We start from the raw sequence: 15,745 nt of genomic DNA, 5'->3' as shown, positions 1-15,745 counted from the left end.
CATCAATTCACAGACACTTACCTTCCTTCCTTCCCCCCCCCTGCATTCCCCTCCTGTTCTGCAATGTGATTTGTCCTTTTCATATTTGTTCATTTTTTTTAATTGTATCCTTTGGTATATATGGTTGTGACTACTTTCTTCCACTATTTGATCTGAGGAAGTGGGTCTGGCCCACGAAAGCTCATCATCTAATAAACCATCTTGTTAGTCTTTAAAGTGCTACATTGTCCTGTATTTTGCTTCAACTACCCCAGACTAACAGCTACATTTCTATCACTACTCTACTGTGTTCCTTTCCAGACCAAGACATTGTGATAGTATCATTTGCTATGTTATAGTTTTTTTCCTGGGTGTGACATGAGCAGGTTTGACAAACACCTGTCAGGGATGTTCTCGATATTATTTAGTCCTGCTATGAGGGCAGGGGACTGGACAAGCTAACCTCTTGAAGTCCCTTCCAGTTCTGTGATTCTATGGTCAGGGTTGCCACTAACAGACTTGTCTTATATTCTTGGCCCTATTTACTCAAAATTAAAGTTATAAAAGGTCAAAATCCCCATCACATGACAGGGGTTAGTATCCTCTGATTTTGCGCTTCTTATTGTTATACATATGAACTCTGTTAATTTTGAAAAGGTAAACAATTTAAAAGTTAATGAGTCCCACTAAATAAATTAGACTCATTTTTGGGACACACAACTCCACTACTATTGTATATTAGCAAGTTGTCTGATCTCTAATGATATAAAGCAGATGCACTGATTTTAAAATGTAGAAAATGAACATTTAAAGATAAAATTTAACATATGAGTTATATTAAACACTTGTGTCTACAGCTGTGACTTTTCCTAATCATTCTCTCATATTATAAAAATATTCAAAATTCTAATCAAACAGATATAGTCTCAGTTAAAAATAAATGCAGTCTGAACTTCCTTGCTTTGTTCAGTTAATAGTGAGATCGTATGGGTTACATTTTTCTATTTTAATACTGCCTGTTACCTGAAGACCAGGTGGCATACTCTAAGTTCGCTTTGCACTTCTACATGACAAGTAGGGTTGCCAGATGGTCTCCCAAAAAATATCCATCACACGGGCTAAAAAAAAACGGGGGGACACACACAAAAATCCCGCCCAGCTTCAGCACATAACCACAGGAGGCGCCACCAGGCTTCCGTCCAGTGCCCAGCCAGAAAAACAGTCCGGTATTTTCTGAACCACAAGTGATCCACCCCTTCTTGCCCATTCCCAGCATCTAGCAAACAGAGACAAGGGACACTTCACTGCTTGACTTTTTAGGATATTGGGGTGTCTGTCAAAGCACCCTGGGATGAAGTGGGGTATTGAGGGGGGCTCACAAGGGGAAGTTGTGAGAAGACATGTGGGGGGTGTCAGGGGGTCACAGGGGGTTGTGGGGTCTTCGAGGGGGGAGTTGTGTGTGGGGGGAACTCGCAGGAGCTGCCTGCCCAGGATGAGGACCTGGCACCCGCACGTGCCGTGTGTCTCTGACCTCGCATGGTGCTCCGGGCGCGGCTGTCAGGTCTGTGCATGGGGCAGGTCCTGAGCCGGCAAAGCCAGAGCGCTCCTGCAGCAGGGACCCAAGCGGCAGGTCCGTGTCTCGCGCCGGAGGTGGGGCGCAGTGACGTTGCAGGGCCGGGGCAGCCACTGGCTGCAGCTGGAGTCCAACGAGCTGAGCCCCGGCAGGCACTTCCTCTAGTTGCTAGCAGAAGCTGGGTGGGAGCGGGGGGAGTGGCTGGGACTCCCAACCACTCCCTCCGCCTGGCTTCTGCATGTGATCAGAGGCTCCCAGCTGGGAGTCGGGGCCGCTATTGAATGAAAACAGGGCTTTTTCGAAAGAGAGTGTCTATCCTCTTTCGAAAAGCAAGCCGCTTTTTCGAAAAATCATGTAGTCTAGACGCTCTCTTTCAAAAAAGGCTTTTTCGAAAGTATCTTTCGAAAGAAGGCTTTTAGTCTAGACGTAGCCTGAGTGAGAAATTATCTGATTTTTATATATTTTATTTATAGGCTTGTTTTAACATGTTACTTTACATTAATGAAAGTAGATGTGCAAGGCAGATTCTGGATGAAACGGAATCAGGTCAGGTCTACTACACTGGTGGAGAAAATCAATGCAAGATACGCAGTTCCAGCTATGTGAATTGCGTAGCTAAAGTTGATGTACCTTGCATTAATTTTCTGGGGAGATCCCCACAGTAAACAGGAGAAACTCTCCCATCAACTTCCCTTAGTCCTTGTGACTATGAGGAGTTCCTGGGGCACCCTGAGCGTTTGATTTAGCGGGTCTTTACTAGACCCACTAAATCTAACGCCAGAAGATCGTCCTCGGAGTCTCAGTCTTCCCAGAAATGCAGATGTGGCTTGAAGGGTAAGATGGGATAAGAATTATCTCAGGGAGGCAAGCAAGAGACAAGCCTAAGGCAGTCCCGTGTGTTGAAGGCAGAGGAACAGCCTTGAAATTGTTGTGGGCCAGAAATTCCAACTGTAATAACTATGTCTGCCAGTCACATGTTGAAAAAAATGTAGTTAGCTCATGCTGTAACATAGCAGTGTTGGAGTCAGAGGGAACACGTGGAGTTACATAGTTAGATTCTAGAGCTGATCATCTTACATGCCAAATATTGTATTTTAAGTTTTTGTGGAGGGTATTTTCTCAGATAAAAATAAAACTATAGCAGGCATAGGCATTTGTATAAAATAATTCTTGTTACAATAAATAAACCTTGTTGCTTCTTGCTGTATGAATATATTCACTGTTATGGGCATTTCAACATCTTTGTATATGATATACATTGCATTACAATGGAAGGTCTTAAGGTTAAATTACAGGATTATAAAATTATGGTAACAATTGTCCATATAACTTTTTGGATGTATTTGGGCATACTCTTTCAGCTGACTGGCAAAAGAAAAAATATCACGAGACCAGTTTTTTAAAAAAATGACAAAGTTGAGCATATAAGTTTGCTTTAATGCTAAAAAGGGTTAAACATGAGGGCAACAGGTACAGGCAGATGTAGGTATGTGATATGTATGACTCTTTTGCAAGGTGCTATAAATATTGGCTCCATGTAATCTGATACCAGGGTAGGACTGGCAAACGAATGAAGGAAAGTAGATAGCAATGTAAAAGAACTGGAATTTCAGGTCTAGCTGAGTAACAGCAGCCTGCTCCAGAGTAGGGTTTAGACTCTTTATATTGCTTACAGATGACAGCAAATGAGAGAAAAACAAGAGGAATATTCCATAGTCTGCACTATTATATCAGTCCCTTAGAGTCTCAGCAAAGGTAAGATCGTTTACATTTCTGAGGCCTGCAGAGGTCTCTTGGGAAACTTTCATGGTGGATGAAAGTATGTCAGAGGCCTACAAAATATCAAAATGTGAATGAAGGGGAGAGGAAGGGGCAAAGAGGGAAGTGTTTTGTTAATGGGGAAAATATACAACTTTTGCTCAGAATAGACTGTATTTTTTTAAACTGGCACACATAAGTGAAAACAAAGCTTTGAATGCATGGCATTTACAGTGAATCTATGTACAAAATATTGTTGAGAATATACATTACAGAACAACATGCTTAATTTCCAAGAATAATTTATTTTGTTTGACAGTGTGCTGTTGGTGATCAGGATTCAACAGCGAAATAAGAAATTAAGATAGAAACCTCTTCTTCCTGCTAATGTGCAAAACAATGAAATAAGTGGACATTTTTGCAGGCCTGTTTTTCTTTGTACATAGAATGGATGATTCTCATTTGTTTAATACAATAGTGTCACTTTCAAATAATTTTGGTGTTTAATGGCACATGTTTTACCTGGGAAAATTAAATAATGATATGCTGTTAAGAAATTGGGCCCTCATCCTGCAAGAAGGAACATGCAGATACGTGTGTCCATGTCAAATCACACAGCCTTCAATGGGAAAGGGTTTGTCAGTAGGCTTTAAAGAACTAACCCATTTGTAATAAGTATCATTGGATAAATAGAGTTCAGGGGAAATCTTGTTTCCTAAAATAGCAGGATACATAAAACTATGATCCTTTCAGAACAGAGAGTTATATTTTAAACTTAAAAGGGAATAAATCGTAGATCAGAAGCAAGAGTTGGGGTTGGACAGTGTTAGTTATCCTGGTCAGATGACAAACTTCACAAGTTACTGGTAGTCAGCCTCCATCACATTCTGGTACAACTGTCAAATGCCCCATCAAATTACCAGGCATGCAAATGCATTAAACAAAATTTTACTACGTATTGGCAGCTATAGAAATCTACCTCCACTGGTCAAATCAAACATTTCTCATTCAGGACAATCCTTGCTGTCTAGGCCAGGTAATTCTAGAACAGAGAGACAGCAGCTTAACAGAAGTGGAAATAATTATTTAAAATTGGAACTTAGTGCGTAAGTGTCAATGATGTATATGCTCCTTTTGCATTGCAAAAAATTAAAGCATTTGATTTGTGTGAATTCTTACACAAGTGTTCAGATTTTATTGATTCACATTCTGTAAACTAAACCTTGTCACTAGATTTTGTTTAGCCAGTTTTTGAAGAGTCAGTTAACTCTTGACATTAGTAACTCTTGCAGATGTACTTTCTTTATTTGTCTGAGTGGTAGCTGTGTTAGTCTGTAACTTTAAAAGCTGTGAGTAGTCCTCTGGCACCTTACAGACTAACAAAAATATATACATATATAGAATATCATGAGCTTTTGTGGGCAAAACCTACTTCTTCAGATCATTATGGGTTTTGCCCATGAAAGCTCATGATACTATATATATGCAGTGCTTTTTTTCGTGATGGTACTGCCCAGTACGCAGTCAGAGCTTACCTGGAAAGAACCTCCAGTCAGAGTTTACCCGGAAAGAACAGAGAGTACCAGCACCTTTGTAATGAAAATGGCCAACAGTTGGCTGGGTCTTAAAGAGTATCGGCACCTCTTTTTTTTTTTTTTTTTTACAAAAAAAGCACTGTATATATGTATATATTTTTGTTAGTCTTTAAGGTGCTGCATGAATCTACATTCTTATATTTTCTAAAATCATTTCATGGTGTTTGTGATGATCTGTAAAAACCTGTATGAAATGGGAATCAGCAGCCTGAAAGAGAGTTTTCTCTCATATCTTGTGTTTTACCATGAGTTTAAATTGGGATGTGTTGCTGTTCATCCCAGGAATTGAATGCTCGAAGATTGGTGGTAGAGAGCTTTCTCAGCAGCTTGTCCATGCCTTTGGAACATTTTACCCTAGGTGTTCTGACTGCATCTTTTAATAGGCTCCAGAGTCCAGTACTAAGAGTAATGATGTAGTGAAGTTTTGGTTTTGCTCAATTTGATGGGTGTTAACTACCACAGTGTGCAGCATTGATGCACACTCTGCTTCCTATTGTTGGAATCAAGTTGATGTTTTGCAACAGTGCTTAAATGATGAAGCCATAAAGGCTATATAAATTAATCATCATGAAATGAAGGGAGAACTTTTTATTACATGTGACTGAAATTTGGAGTTTTAGTACTGTGTGGGAGAGCATTGAATGACAACAGTGCAGCATCACCATATAAATCAGGAATTAGGGATGTAAGCGACTTGTCAGCTATTCGATAAGCAAAAGCTTATTGGATAGTCAACTAGTCCCTCGACTAGTCATTCCCTCCCCCCTTGCTGCCTCTATAAGAGGCAGCAAGGGTGGGGGAGCAGGAGCTGGTGCTGGAGGGAGCTGGCTTAAAAGTGGGTTCCCCCCAGCACCGTCTCCACGGGCGCAGGGAGGTAGCAGGGACCAGGCGTGAGCAGGGAATCACCTGATTCCCAACTCGTGCCCAGTCCCAAATGCTGTGCCTCTGTTTTTAAAATGTATTAAGAGCCTGCTAGCTTTTAATACATTTCAAAATCAGGGGCACAGCAGAGGGGACCCAGTGCTAGTCAGGAATCAGCAGTCCTGGCTTGTGCAGGTCCCCCCTGCTGCATTTCAGCCTTTTATATGTATTAAGAGCCTGCCAGCTCTTAACACATTTAAAAGGCAGAGCTGCAGTGGGGCTAGCTCCCAGGGTGGGAGCTAACCCTGCTGCAGCTCCCTGGCTTATTGATTAATCGACTAGTCCCGTGGTCCCCAACACGGTGCCCGCGGGCGTCATGGCGCCCGCGGGGGCATTTGCATGCGCCCGCCAGGTGCTCGGGGCTGGCCTGGCCCCGGGCACATGGTGCACGGTGAGCACCGGTCACGCGGCGCTTGCGGGGGGGGGGGGGCGCACGGTGCTTGCGGGGGGGGGGGCGCCGGCCCCGGGCGCGCAGCCCTTGGAGAGGGCACCGGCCCCGGGCGCGTGGCTATGGGGGGCCCCGCCCCCGGGCATGCTGCTATGGGGGGGGCCGCCCCCTGGCGTGCAAGTGTCCTGGCGCCCAGCGGGCGAACGGCCATGCCCCCTAGCGCCCGACAACCTCAAAAGGTTGGGAACCACTGGACTAGTCAATGGAAAATTTATCGACTAGTTGATTAAACTAAATTTAACGTTCCTACCAGGAATGCCAGTTTTGAAGGCATCTTACAAGCTTTACTGAACTGACCAGATTTTGATAAGAAAGGCCTCAAGCAGAAAACATATGCAGTCAGTTAGTGGGGGTGGGATTTAATGCGGGAGAAAGTTGGAGTTCTTAGACTCTAGCAAAGAAGGTATGAAGTCCTAGGTCTTTCTGCAGCATTACCACTGAAAATATATCTAGGGTGTAAATTGACTAAACTGATCTTCTGGAAGGATCACCAAGAGGCTACAAGTTTAATGAGGCGAAGCAGAAGAAGGTTCTCAGGTACTGAGAGACATGAATAAACAGTATACAGTTGGTCCCCGAGTTGCAAATGGTCAAGTTACGACCGTTCGCATTTATGACCAAAGCTCCCATGGAGCGTTCGTAAAAGCGGTCCCCGAGTTACGAACGCGACCCGCACTTACGAACAGCGCAGCAGCTGTGTAACTCAATGGGGTCCGAGTTACGAACAGATCGAGTTACGGCCAACTGTTTGGTCTGTAACTCGTTCGTAACTCGGGGAGAGGTTGTAGTTCAATTTTAGCTAAGACTAAGTGGTTATTCATTTTTATTAGTTAATTGTGTATATAATGTTCTGTTTTTACTTGCTAACCTGGTAAATTAGCCTGTAGTTTTGAGTGATAGAAATAAGTTTATTGTATAATATTTTTCTCTCTCTTCTTGGGACTAATAATATGTGGTTGTGGATCATAAAGTGGGAAGTACTATGTGCGTTAACACAATCATCATGCTTTATTAGCATTTTAACTGATTTATATACATCCTTGAGCTATAGGAACAACCTGCTTTCTACTCACTATCAAAAAGAAACAACAGTGAAACATTTTTCTAATAATAATACTGACAGTTCACAAGGTGCTCTATCTTTACAATAACAGAAGAGGCCATGCCTGTACCACAAATTTATGTTGATCAAAGCTACACTGACATACAGCTGCTGCAGTTAATTCATTACTTGTGTGTACATGGCTCTTTGTGTCACCTAGTGTACATACTAACCAGGAGAGCTTATACTGTTGGAGAATGCAGTGTGCTTGTAAGTAGGTATCCCACTGGGCAGATTGGCACCATTCAGCACAGTGTCTCTTGGGAAGATTTTGCGATGCCTGATGCAGCTGAAACAAATCACATGGGGTAACTAGGAGCATGGAGGTCAACTTCTAGTAATGCAATGTTTTCCATCTTATGGTTTCATCTGGTTCCCATAATTTTCATGCCTTCTTTTCAAAATCCCACAAACCCATGCATCCTCCCTTCACTGCCCACCATCTCTGACAGAAGGATGGAGCTTGAAAAATTCTGCATTAATTGGTCACTAAAAAGGGTTCACAGAACTGCTAAGCACCAGCCATATAATTCATAAAGATGAGTTATGTTCCAAAAAATATAATTTTGTTCTGTAACATGACCCAGACAATTCTTTTTAAAAAAATTTGAAACTTGATCAAACTTAATAAATTAAGCAAACAGAACTTGAAGAGGAGAAAAACAGTTATGTCCATTTCAGGTTACATATACAGCAACCATGGCTTTCCCTGGTGAGTGTATGTGAAGCTGTGTTTGTCTATAATGCCCCTGGGCTGGAGCGGTAATATGTCTGGTCATGGTAAGGGTCTCGGGAAAGGAGGCACTAAGTGCCATAGAATGTATTGGGGGATAACATCCAGGATATTATGAAGCCAGCTATCTGCTGTTTGGTGCATCGTGGGTGTGTGAAGTGCATTTCTGGTCTCATTTACGAGGAGACTTGGGGAGTGCTGAAGGTGTTCCTGGAGAACGAGATCCGAGATGCTGTTACACTGAGCACGCGAAGCAGAAAACAGTGACTGCTATAGATGTACAGTAAAACTCCGATGGTCCGGCATTCCTGATGGTCCGGCACCATCAGGAACCCGGAAGTGCTCCGGGCAACCGGAACATTGGAGCTGCTCTGCCCCCAGCTTCCCCGATTCAGCCGCTGCTAAAACTGACCAGCGGCTGAATCGGAGAAGCTGGGGGCAGAGCAGCTGGAGTGCTGCCGGGTTTGTCCCATAGCGCTGCCCCTTGCGGCTGCAGGACCCAACCTGGCAGCACCCCAGCTGTCCCTGATTCAGCCGCTGCTGAAACTGATCAGGGGCTGATTCCAGGAAGCCCGAGGCAAAGCAGCTCTGCCCCGGGCTTCCTGGAATCAGCCCCTGATCAGTTTCATCGGTGGCTGACTTGGGTATACCCGGGACAGAGCAGCTGGGGTGCAGCCGGCTTGGTCTCGCAGCGCCAAGGGTTGGCGCTACCAGACCAACCCGGCAGCGACCCAGCTGCTCTGTCCCAGGCATCTGGATTCAGCCACTGTTGAAACTGACCAGTGGCTGACTCCAGGAATCCCGGGGCAGAGCAGCTCTGCCTCGGGCTTCCTGGAGTCAGCCGCTGATCAGTATCAAACTTGGGGACACCTGGGGCAGAGAAGCTGGGATGCTGCCGGGTTGGTCCAGTAGCGCCAAGGAGTGGCGCTGCAGGACCAACCCGGCAGCACCCCAGCTGCTCTGCCCCAGGCGTCCCCAAGAGCAGCTGGGGTGCTGCCGGGTTGGTCTCACCGCGCCAAGGGTCGGCGCTACCGGACCAACCCGGCAGCACTCCAGCTGCTCTGCTGCAGGCATTCCCGATCCAGCCGCTGCTGAGACTGACCAGCAGTGGCTGAATTGGGGTCGCCTGGGGCAGAGCTGGACTATCAGAAGGGGGGCTATGAGGGGTCTGGGGTGGCATCCCACCCACCCCAGACTCCTCATAGCCCCCCCTTCCGATAGTCCAGCAAATCTGATAATCCGGCACCCCCTGGGTCCTAAAGGTGCCAGGTTATCAGAAGTTTACTGTAGTTTATGCACTGAAGCTCCAAGGCCGTACTATGAATGGGTTTGGAGGCTAACCCTGTCACTTTTTTCCCCCCTAAGAATGACTGATGTCACATAGAATGTTGAGGGGGTATAGAGAGGTCAGGATATTGAGTTCTCAGTGGGCTCTAGAGAGTGGAGAGCAATTGCAGGTCCACCAGAGTCTTCAGGCACCAAATAGATGCTGCCAAGTTCCCAAATCTCCTGCAGTATGTCCCTCTCCTTTTTCTGAGTCTTTCTCCTTTCATTCTGTCTCCAGGCTGTTTACAAAGGTGATGCTCTAGGACCTGTGCTCTTTGTCTGATGCAGCACTGGCTTGTAGAATCTCCTGGAACACGTTACCCCGAATTGTCATCTTTCTCCTCCATATTTGGCTCAGGCATTCCACAGGTGAAGAGAGAGAGACCATGTAGGCCACAATGGCAGCCACTGCAGATAGAGCACAGAGGTACCATGGTCAGTGTAGTCATGAGAGAAATAGAAACTTAAGACAGTGATTTCACTTGCTTTGCGCCACACAAATTATAAGTATGACGGTCTTACTTTTGCCTGTGATTGTTTGAGCACAGCACCAGTCACAGCACCAGATATGATGAGTGTAGCCTTCCCAGAGTTGGGGAATGAGGAGGAAGTAGTACGGTCTCATGTTTCTAGTTATAGAGGGCAATGGATCTGAGAACTGGCACAGTTTTCTACAGGCAATGGTGATTATAGCTGATATTTCACTCCTGAGGATAACACTGCCCCAGGCTTGTATGCTGCTAGCTGTGTACTCCAGTGAGACCTGCCGAAGTGGCATGGGAGTGTCCTACTGTGGCAAGAGAAATATGGCAGCCCTCCTGAGAAATCTTTGGCAGAGGATTGCAAAGTACCTGCTTGAAAGTTTCAAAGAGATCTCTAGGGAGGGTTCACAGTACATCCCAGTAAACATAAATAAACTATTCTGCATGTCTCCTACTGTCTAGTTCTGGAGGAGACTTAAAAAAACAGATAGCAATTCTACTTGTCTTGCTTGTTCTACTGTCTCTTCTAGCACAAGTTATGATGAATCTTAACAGCAGGATAATATGTATCCTGCTATTTTGGGGGTTCCATCCCTGTAATTTCAAAATAAACTGCATACTTATCAGAAGTTCCTTCCTCTGCACTAGGCTTGCCTGTGCTCAACTGGTCAGTGGTGGTATCAAAAGCAGGTCTTGGCTCGTTGCACAGTTGGATCCATTGTTTGTCTGTTCATCATAGTCCTCCTTGGTGTATTATAGCAGGGGCCTGGGACTTAGCTCCTTTGAAGTATCCTCAATGCTACTGGGTTCGGTGATGGGGAGTCTCTGCTGGGGATGGCATGAAGCTCTTTGTAAAAGTGGCAGTTCTGTGACTGTGGATCAGTTGTTGATTCCCTGGCCTGTCAGAATGTGCAATGTCCGGTATTTTCTGAATTTCTGGCTGGGTGCCGGATGAAAGCTTGGCAGGGGCGGGGGAGTGACTGGGAGGCAGGGCCGCAGTTGGCGCTGGGAGCCCTGTGGTTGCGTGCAAAAGCCAGGCGAGGAGGGGGCAGTGGCTGGGACTCCCATCCACTCCCCCCACCTGGCTTCTACACACAACCAGAGGCTCCCAGCGCCAATCACGGCCCCGCCTCCCAGCTGGGAGCCTCTGGTTGCGTGCAGAAGCTGGGCGGGGGGAGTGGCTCCCAGCCACTCCCCCGCCCCTGCCCGGCTTCTACTAGCAACTAGAGGCTCCCAGCTGGGTGGCTGCACCCTCCCCCCGCCAGCTCTGCTTCCCGCCCCCCTTTCTCTGGCCCCCCCTCCTCCCATCCAGCCCCCCCAAGCCCTTCCCCAGCTCTGCTTCCTGCCCCCCTTCCTCCCAGTCTCCCTTCCTCCCGACCAGCCCCACGGCCCCCGACCCAACCCCCCGCCTCCCTTCCTCCCAGCCAGCCCCGCCCCCCTCCCGGCTGATCCCTCTCCCCCCTCCACCCACGATCAAGTGTGTACAATTTTTTGGGGGGGGGGGTCTACCTGGTAACCCTAACCATGGTGGTAAACAGTTCTTGTCTCCAGAAAAGGGCCTTCTACACAATAACCGGGATAGGACTGTGTGGTGAGCCTTGATCCAGTATGTGGGATCAGGTCGCTAGGGCCCACAATACTGAGCAATCGCTACAGCAGTGAACCGGAGCACCCTGTTGGCAGTGGTGGAGTTGGATCAGGTCTGTCGAGAAGCTGGTCCTGGCCTTCGCCACGGTCTCCGATAACAGCACAGCAAACCTTCTCCAGATGGAAACTGCCAATCAACAGGAACCCAAACCAACCCAATCCTCTCAGGGGTCCTTTCTTTTAAAGCTCCCAAGGCAGGAAAACCCCAAAGGTCTCTAGTGCAAAAGAGTAGCAGGCTGAGTGCAAAGTTAGAGGTCCTTGTGCAGCTTAATGGTACTGTGTGCACAGCCACGTGCTGTGTGCAACTGATGGTTTTGGTAGCAAAAGTCTCTCAGGTTCTTTAGGTTCCATTTTGATTTCAGCTTATTCCATAGACTCCATTTTGATTTTAGTGTCCTTCCAGCTAACAGAGGTTTGACACTGGGCAGCAAACTTCACAGTGGTGACCAAAGAACTCCAGCCCCAGAGCACCCATGAAGTTGGTGCCTATGATGTTGACACCTCCATATTGGTGTACATAACAAAATTCATGTGGCAGGATAGGGCCAAGGGATTTGGAGTGCAGGAGGGAGCTCAGAGGTTGGACATGTGTTTGGGGATGTGGGGATTAAGATGCAGGAGGGGGATAAGAGCTGGGGTAGAGAATTTGATGAAGGGAGGGTAAAGGTTCCCACTGGGGGATGCCGGCTATGTGGTGGGGCTGGGGATGAAGGGATTGGGGTGCAGGCTGCCCCAGGGCTGCGGCGGTGAGAAGGGCTGCAGAAAATCCTTCTTTCCCCATAGCAGCACCAGGGCTGGTGGAGAGGGGCATTTCTCTCTGCTGCAGCAGCCCTGGCAGGGGTCGGCTGGGCTGGCAGAAAAGCAGCTCCAGTGGACCCAGGCCTAGGATCGGGGGAAGGGCTCCCTTCTTCAGCCATGGCTCCTCTGGCAGAGCTGCGCCAGGTGCCCGGATCTTCTTGACAGCTCTGGAGAGGCTGGGATGGGCCAAGGGACCTGCACAGCCCTCAGTAGCCTGTTCTGTGGCCATGTCACTTACAGGGAACTAGCTGCTGGAGATCAGTAATGATTGATGTGGGTAAGGCTGTGTCTGTACACTCATTGCATCAGCTTAACTACATCGATCGTGACTCCATGCCACGGGGGAAGGGGTATTGTAAGTACCTCCCTGCATCAACTTAATATCAGTGGGAGCCAAATTTAAATGAAGCACATGCACCGTTAAGTCGATGTAAGCTGCCTTACATTGACCTTACTTTATAGTGAAGACCAGGCTGAAGTCTCATGGACTTCTATGGGTTTTGGATTAGGGTATGTCTGCACTGCAAAGTTTTTTCAGAAAAATAACAGTTCACTGCAATCACATTTTTTTGAACTTCACTGCAATCGCGTTCTTTTGAAAAAAAATCGAAAGAAAAGAGGGATTTTTCCAACAGTGGTAAACCTCTTTCTCCGAGGAAGGACACCTTTTCCGAAAGAGCTCTTTCGGAAAAAGGCGTGTGTGGACAGGGAAGAGGGTTTTTTTTTTTTTTCAAAAGAAGAGGCCTCCAGGAAATAACACTGGTGCCCTGGTGGATACTATGTCCAAAGTAATCACAACTCTATAGGTCCTGTCTTCTGGCACCTCTTAAAGCTGCAGGCACCCTGGACAAGCCCCCCGAAATCCCTCTGGGAGCTCCCTTGCAGGGAGCATTACCAGGGCTCCCAGGTCCCACTGAGGGGAACCAAGCGTCGGGCATCCTTGTGGTCTGGAGCAGAGATCCTGGCCCTCCTCAAGCTGTGGGGGTGGAGGAGACCCTACAGGATCTCTGCTCCAAGCACCGCAAAGAGGACATTAACGGCTGGATGGCCAAGTCCCTGGCAGAGTGGGGACACCCATCCTGGACCTTAGAACAGGTCTGAAGTATGGTGAAGGAATTCCGTCAGGGATATGCAAGGGCCTGAGAGCGCAGCGAGGGCCTGAGAGCGCAGCTTGCGCTCCGGGGCAGGACCCCACGCCAGCCCTTTCTTTGACATGCTGCACCAATTCCTGGGGAGTGGGAAAAGCCCTTTCCCCACCCGTGGTTGTCGACTCCGACCTCGAGACGCCTGTCGTTGCCTGGCCGGAGGTTGCAGAGGAGGAGGACAAGGGACAGAAGAGGCAGGAGGAGGAGGTGGACAACACGGCAACCATTGTGACGCTGTTCCAGGAGCCAGTATCCGTGACCCTGGATGTGTTGCAGGCATCGTCTGATGCTGGGGAGGGATCTTCAGGTGAGTGCTCTGTTTTTCATACACCGGGTGGGGGAGGCGGGCGCAGAGGGGGTGGGGTGTGTGTGTCGCTTGGGCTAGACATCATGTTGCAGTCCGTGCACGTGGAACCATGTGCAGTGTCATTGTGCACCATACAGACTCAGGAGGCAGCCCCTGAGCACCCCCAGGCTTTTGCTCCCAGGCTCAGGAGAGGCCACACATACGTCTGGCCCTGTGGGGGGTGCCCATCCACCACCTGCCATGGCTAGAAGCAGGTTAGCCAAAAGGGCGCAGACACGCCGAGGAGTGCCGCACACAGCACATGGGCATACCTACACGTGCAAGGCACCACCCACTCCAGCAGACAGCGCTGCGAGGCACAGGTGTGTGTGCGGGCCCTAGGGAGGGCCAGGCTGCTTCAGGCTCCTCTGCCGCCCATGGGATCTGTGGCCGCACACTTCCCGTACCTCCTTGTCCATGTAGTGGGGGAGAAGAGGGCAACATGGTTCCCTGGGCACCTCGGGGCTCTTGTGAGGCAGGGCCTGTTGTGCAGGCCGCACATGGCCTTGCTCCCGGGACATCCCCCATCCTCTGGCCCAAAGACTGTTGGTTGCTGCTCACAGAGGAGGGCACGGCCTCAGGGACAGTGTCTGCATGGATGACTGACCGCCTCTTCCTCTTTTTATTCTCGACAGCTGGGACTGAGGAGCAAACCACGCCACCTGAGTCAGCCTGGGGGACCCGAAAACGCTCCAGGGTCCAGGAAGAGCTGATGAGGCAGCATGTTGGCATCCTGTGTGACATGCAGCAGACCCAGGCACAGAAGGTCCGGGAGGACACAGTGTGACAAACCTGCATGTGGGACTAGCTTGTGTGGCAGGGTGATGGCACACCCAGTGGCTGTTGCTGCTCCTACCTACCACCCTTCTGCCCCCCCTTCTATGACCATTCCCCTTCCCTGTGCCCCCCCAAGTGATGCCCATTCCCCCTCTGCAAGTGATGCCTGTGCCCCCTCCCCCTGCCATCGCTGACCCCGCTCCAGCACCCCTCCCTGTGGTCCCAGGACCCGCCCAACCCCAAGTTCGATGAGGTCCCCGCACCCGAGGTGGCACATCCAGCCACCCCCCCATGCTACTCCCAGCCCTGAGCCCCCCTCTAGGTTATGAGCCCCTTTGCCCCTCCCCAGCTTTTTTTAATGAAAGAGAAATACAATGTTTGTTCTATTAAAATCCAAACAGTTGTCTTTATTCTGAGTTCAGGAAGGGGAGGAAGAGAAGGATTGTGGTGGAGAAGGGATAGGGCAGCAAGCCAGAGGCCCCTAGTGGGAAGGCCCTGGGGAGTTACTGGGGTCCTTGAGAGAACGTCTCCCTCAGGGCCTCCCTGATGTGCACCTCAGCCTGATGGGCCTGTCAGATGGCAGCTGTCCGCGGCTGCTCAAAGGGTCTTCCCTCCTCGCCGGCCTCTGCCTCTCACCCCAGGAGGAAGGCCTCCTCTTTCCTCGCCACAATGTTGTGGAGGACACGCTGAGACGACCTCAGGGATGTTGTGCTCCCCTACAGCAGGGTGGGTCAGGAGGCACCTGAAACGTGCCTTGAGGCGGCCAAAGACGCACTCCACCTGCATCCTCATCCTGATCCTGCTGAGATGGGATCCTGCTGTGGTCCAGGTGGCTGGTGTACGGCTTTATCAACCACAGTGTGAGGGGGTAGACCATGTCCCCCACGATGCACAGTGACATCTGCACATCCCCAGCCACTAAGTCACAGCGGGGAAAGAATGTGCCCACCTCCAGCTTGCCGTAGAGACTCGAGTTTCAAAAGATGCGGGCATCATGCGCCCTGCCCAACCACCCGACAAAAATGCCAGTAAAATGTCCACGGTGGTTGACCAGGGCCTGCAGCACCACTGAAAAATAGCTGTTGTGGTTGATATACTGGTGCGCAGATCGGGAT

General features: G+C 48.8%; 2 protein-coding genes across 9 annotated transcripts in view; both read left to right on the top strand.

Annotated features, from left to right (window-relative positions):
• Positions 1-15,745, top strand: part of ELF1 (E74 like ETS transcription factor 1) — a 129,723-nt gene that overhangs the window by 62,011 nt on the left and 51,967 nt on the right. Inside the window, exon 1 of one of the 8 annotated variants that reach the window (XM_006124376.5) lies at positions 2,761-3,307. The exons of the other annotated variants lie outside the window; for them this stretch is intronic. The gene's annotated coding sequence lies outside the window, so the exon portion shown is untranslated. Of the gene's footprint in view, positions 1-2,760; positions 3,308-15,745 lie in introns of those variants that run through there. 8 annotated transcript variants of the gene reach the window in all.
• Positions 6,376-8,675, top strand: LOC149525750 (histone H4-like). Its single transcript, XM_089775454.1, is given in 3 exon segments — positions 6,376-8,192; positions 8,195-8,341; positions 8,344-8,675. Coding segments are annotated over 3 exon segments (273 nt in total). The 5' UTR covers positions 6,376-8,119; the 3' UTR covers positions 8,397-8,675.

This window comes from Pelodiscus sinensis, chromosome 1 (genome assembly GCF_052426305.1).
Source record: "Pelodiscus sinensis isolate ZL-2025 chromosome 1, ASM5242630v1, whole genome shotgun sequence".
In the NCBI taxonomy this organism is placed as follows: Eukaryota; Metazoa; Chordata; order Testudines; family Trionychidae; genus Pelodiscus; species Pelodiscus sinensis.
This window is presented reverse-complemented; position numbering and strand designations above follow the sequence as displayed.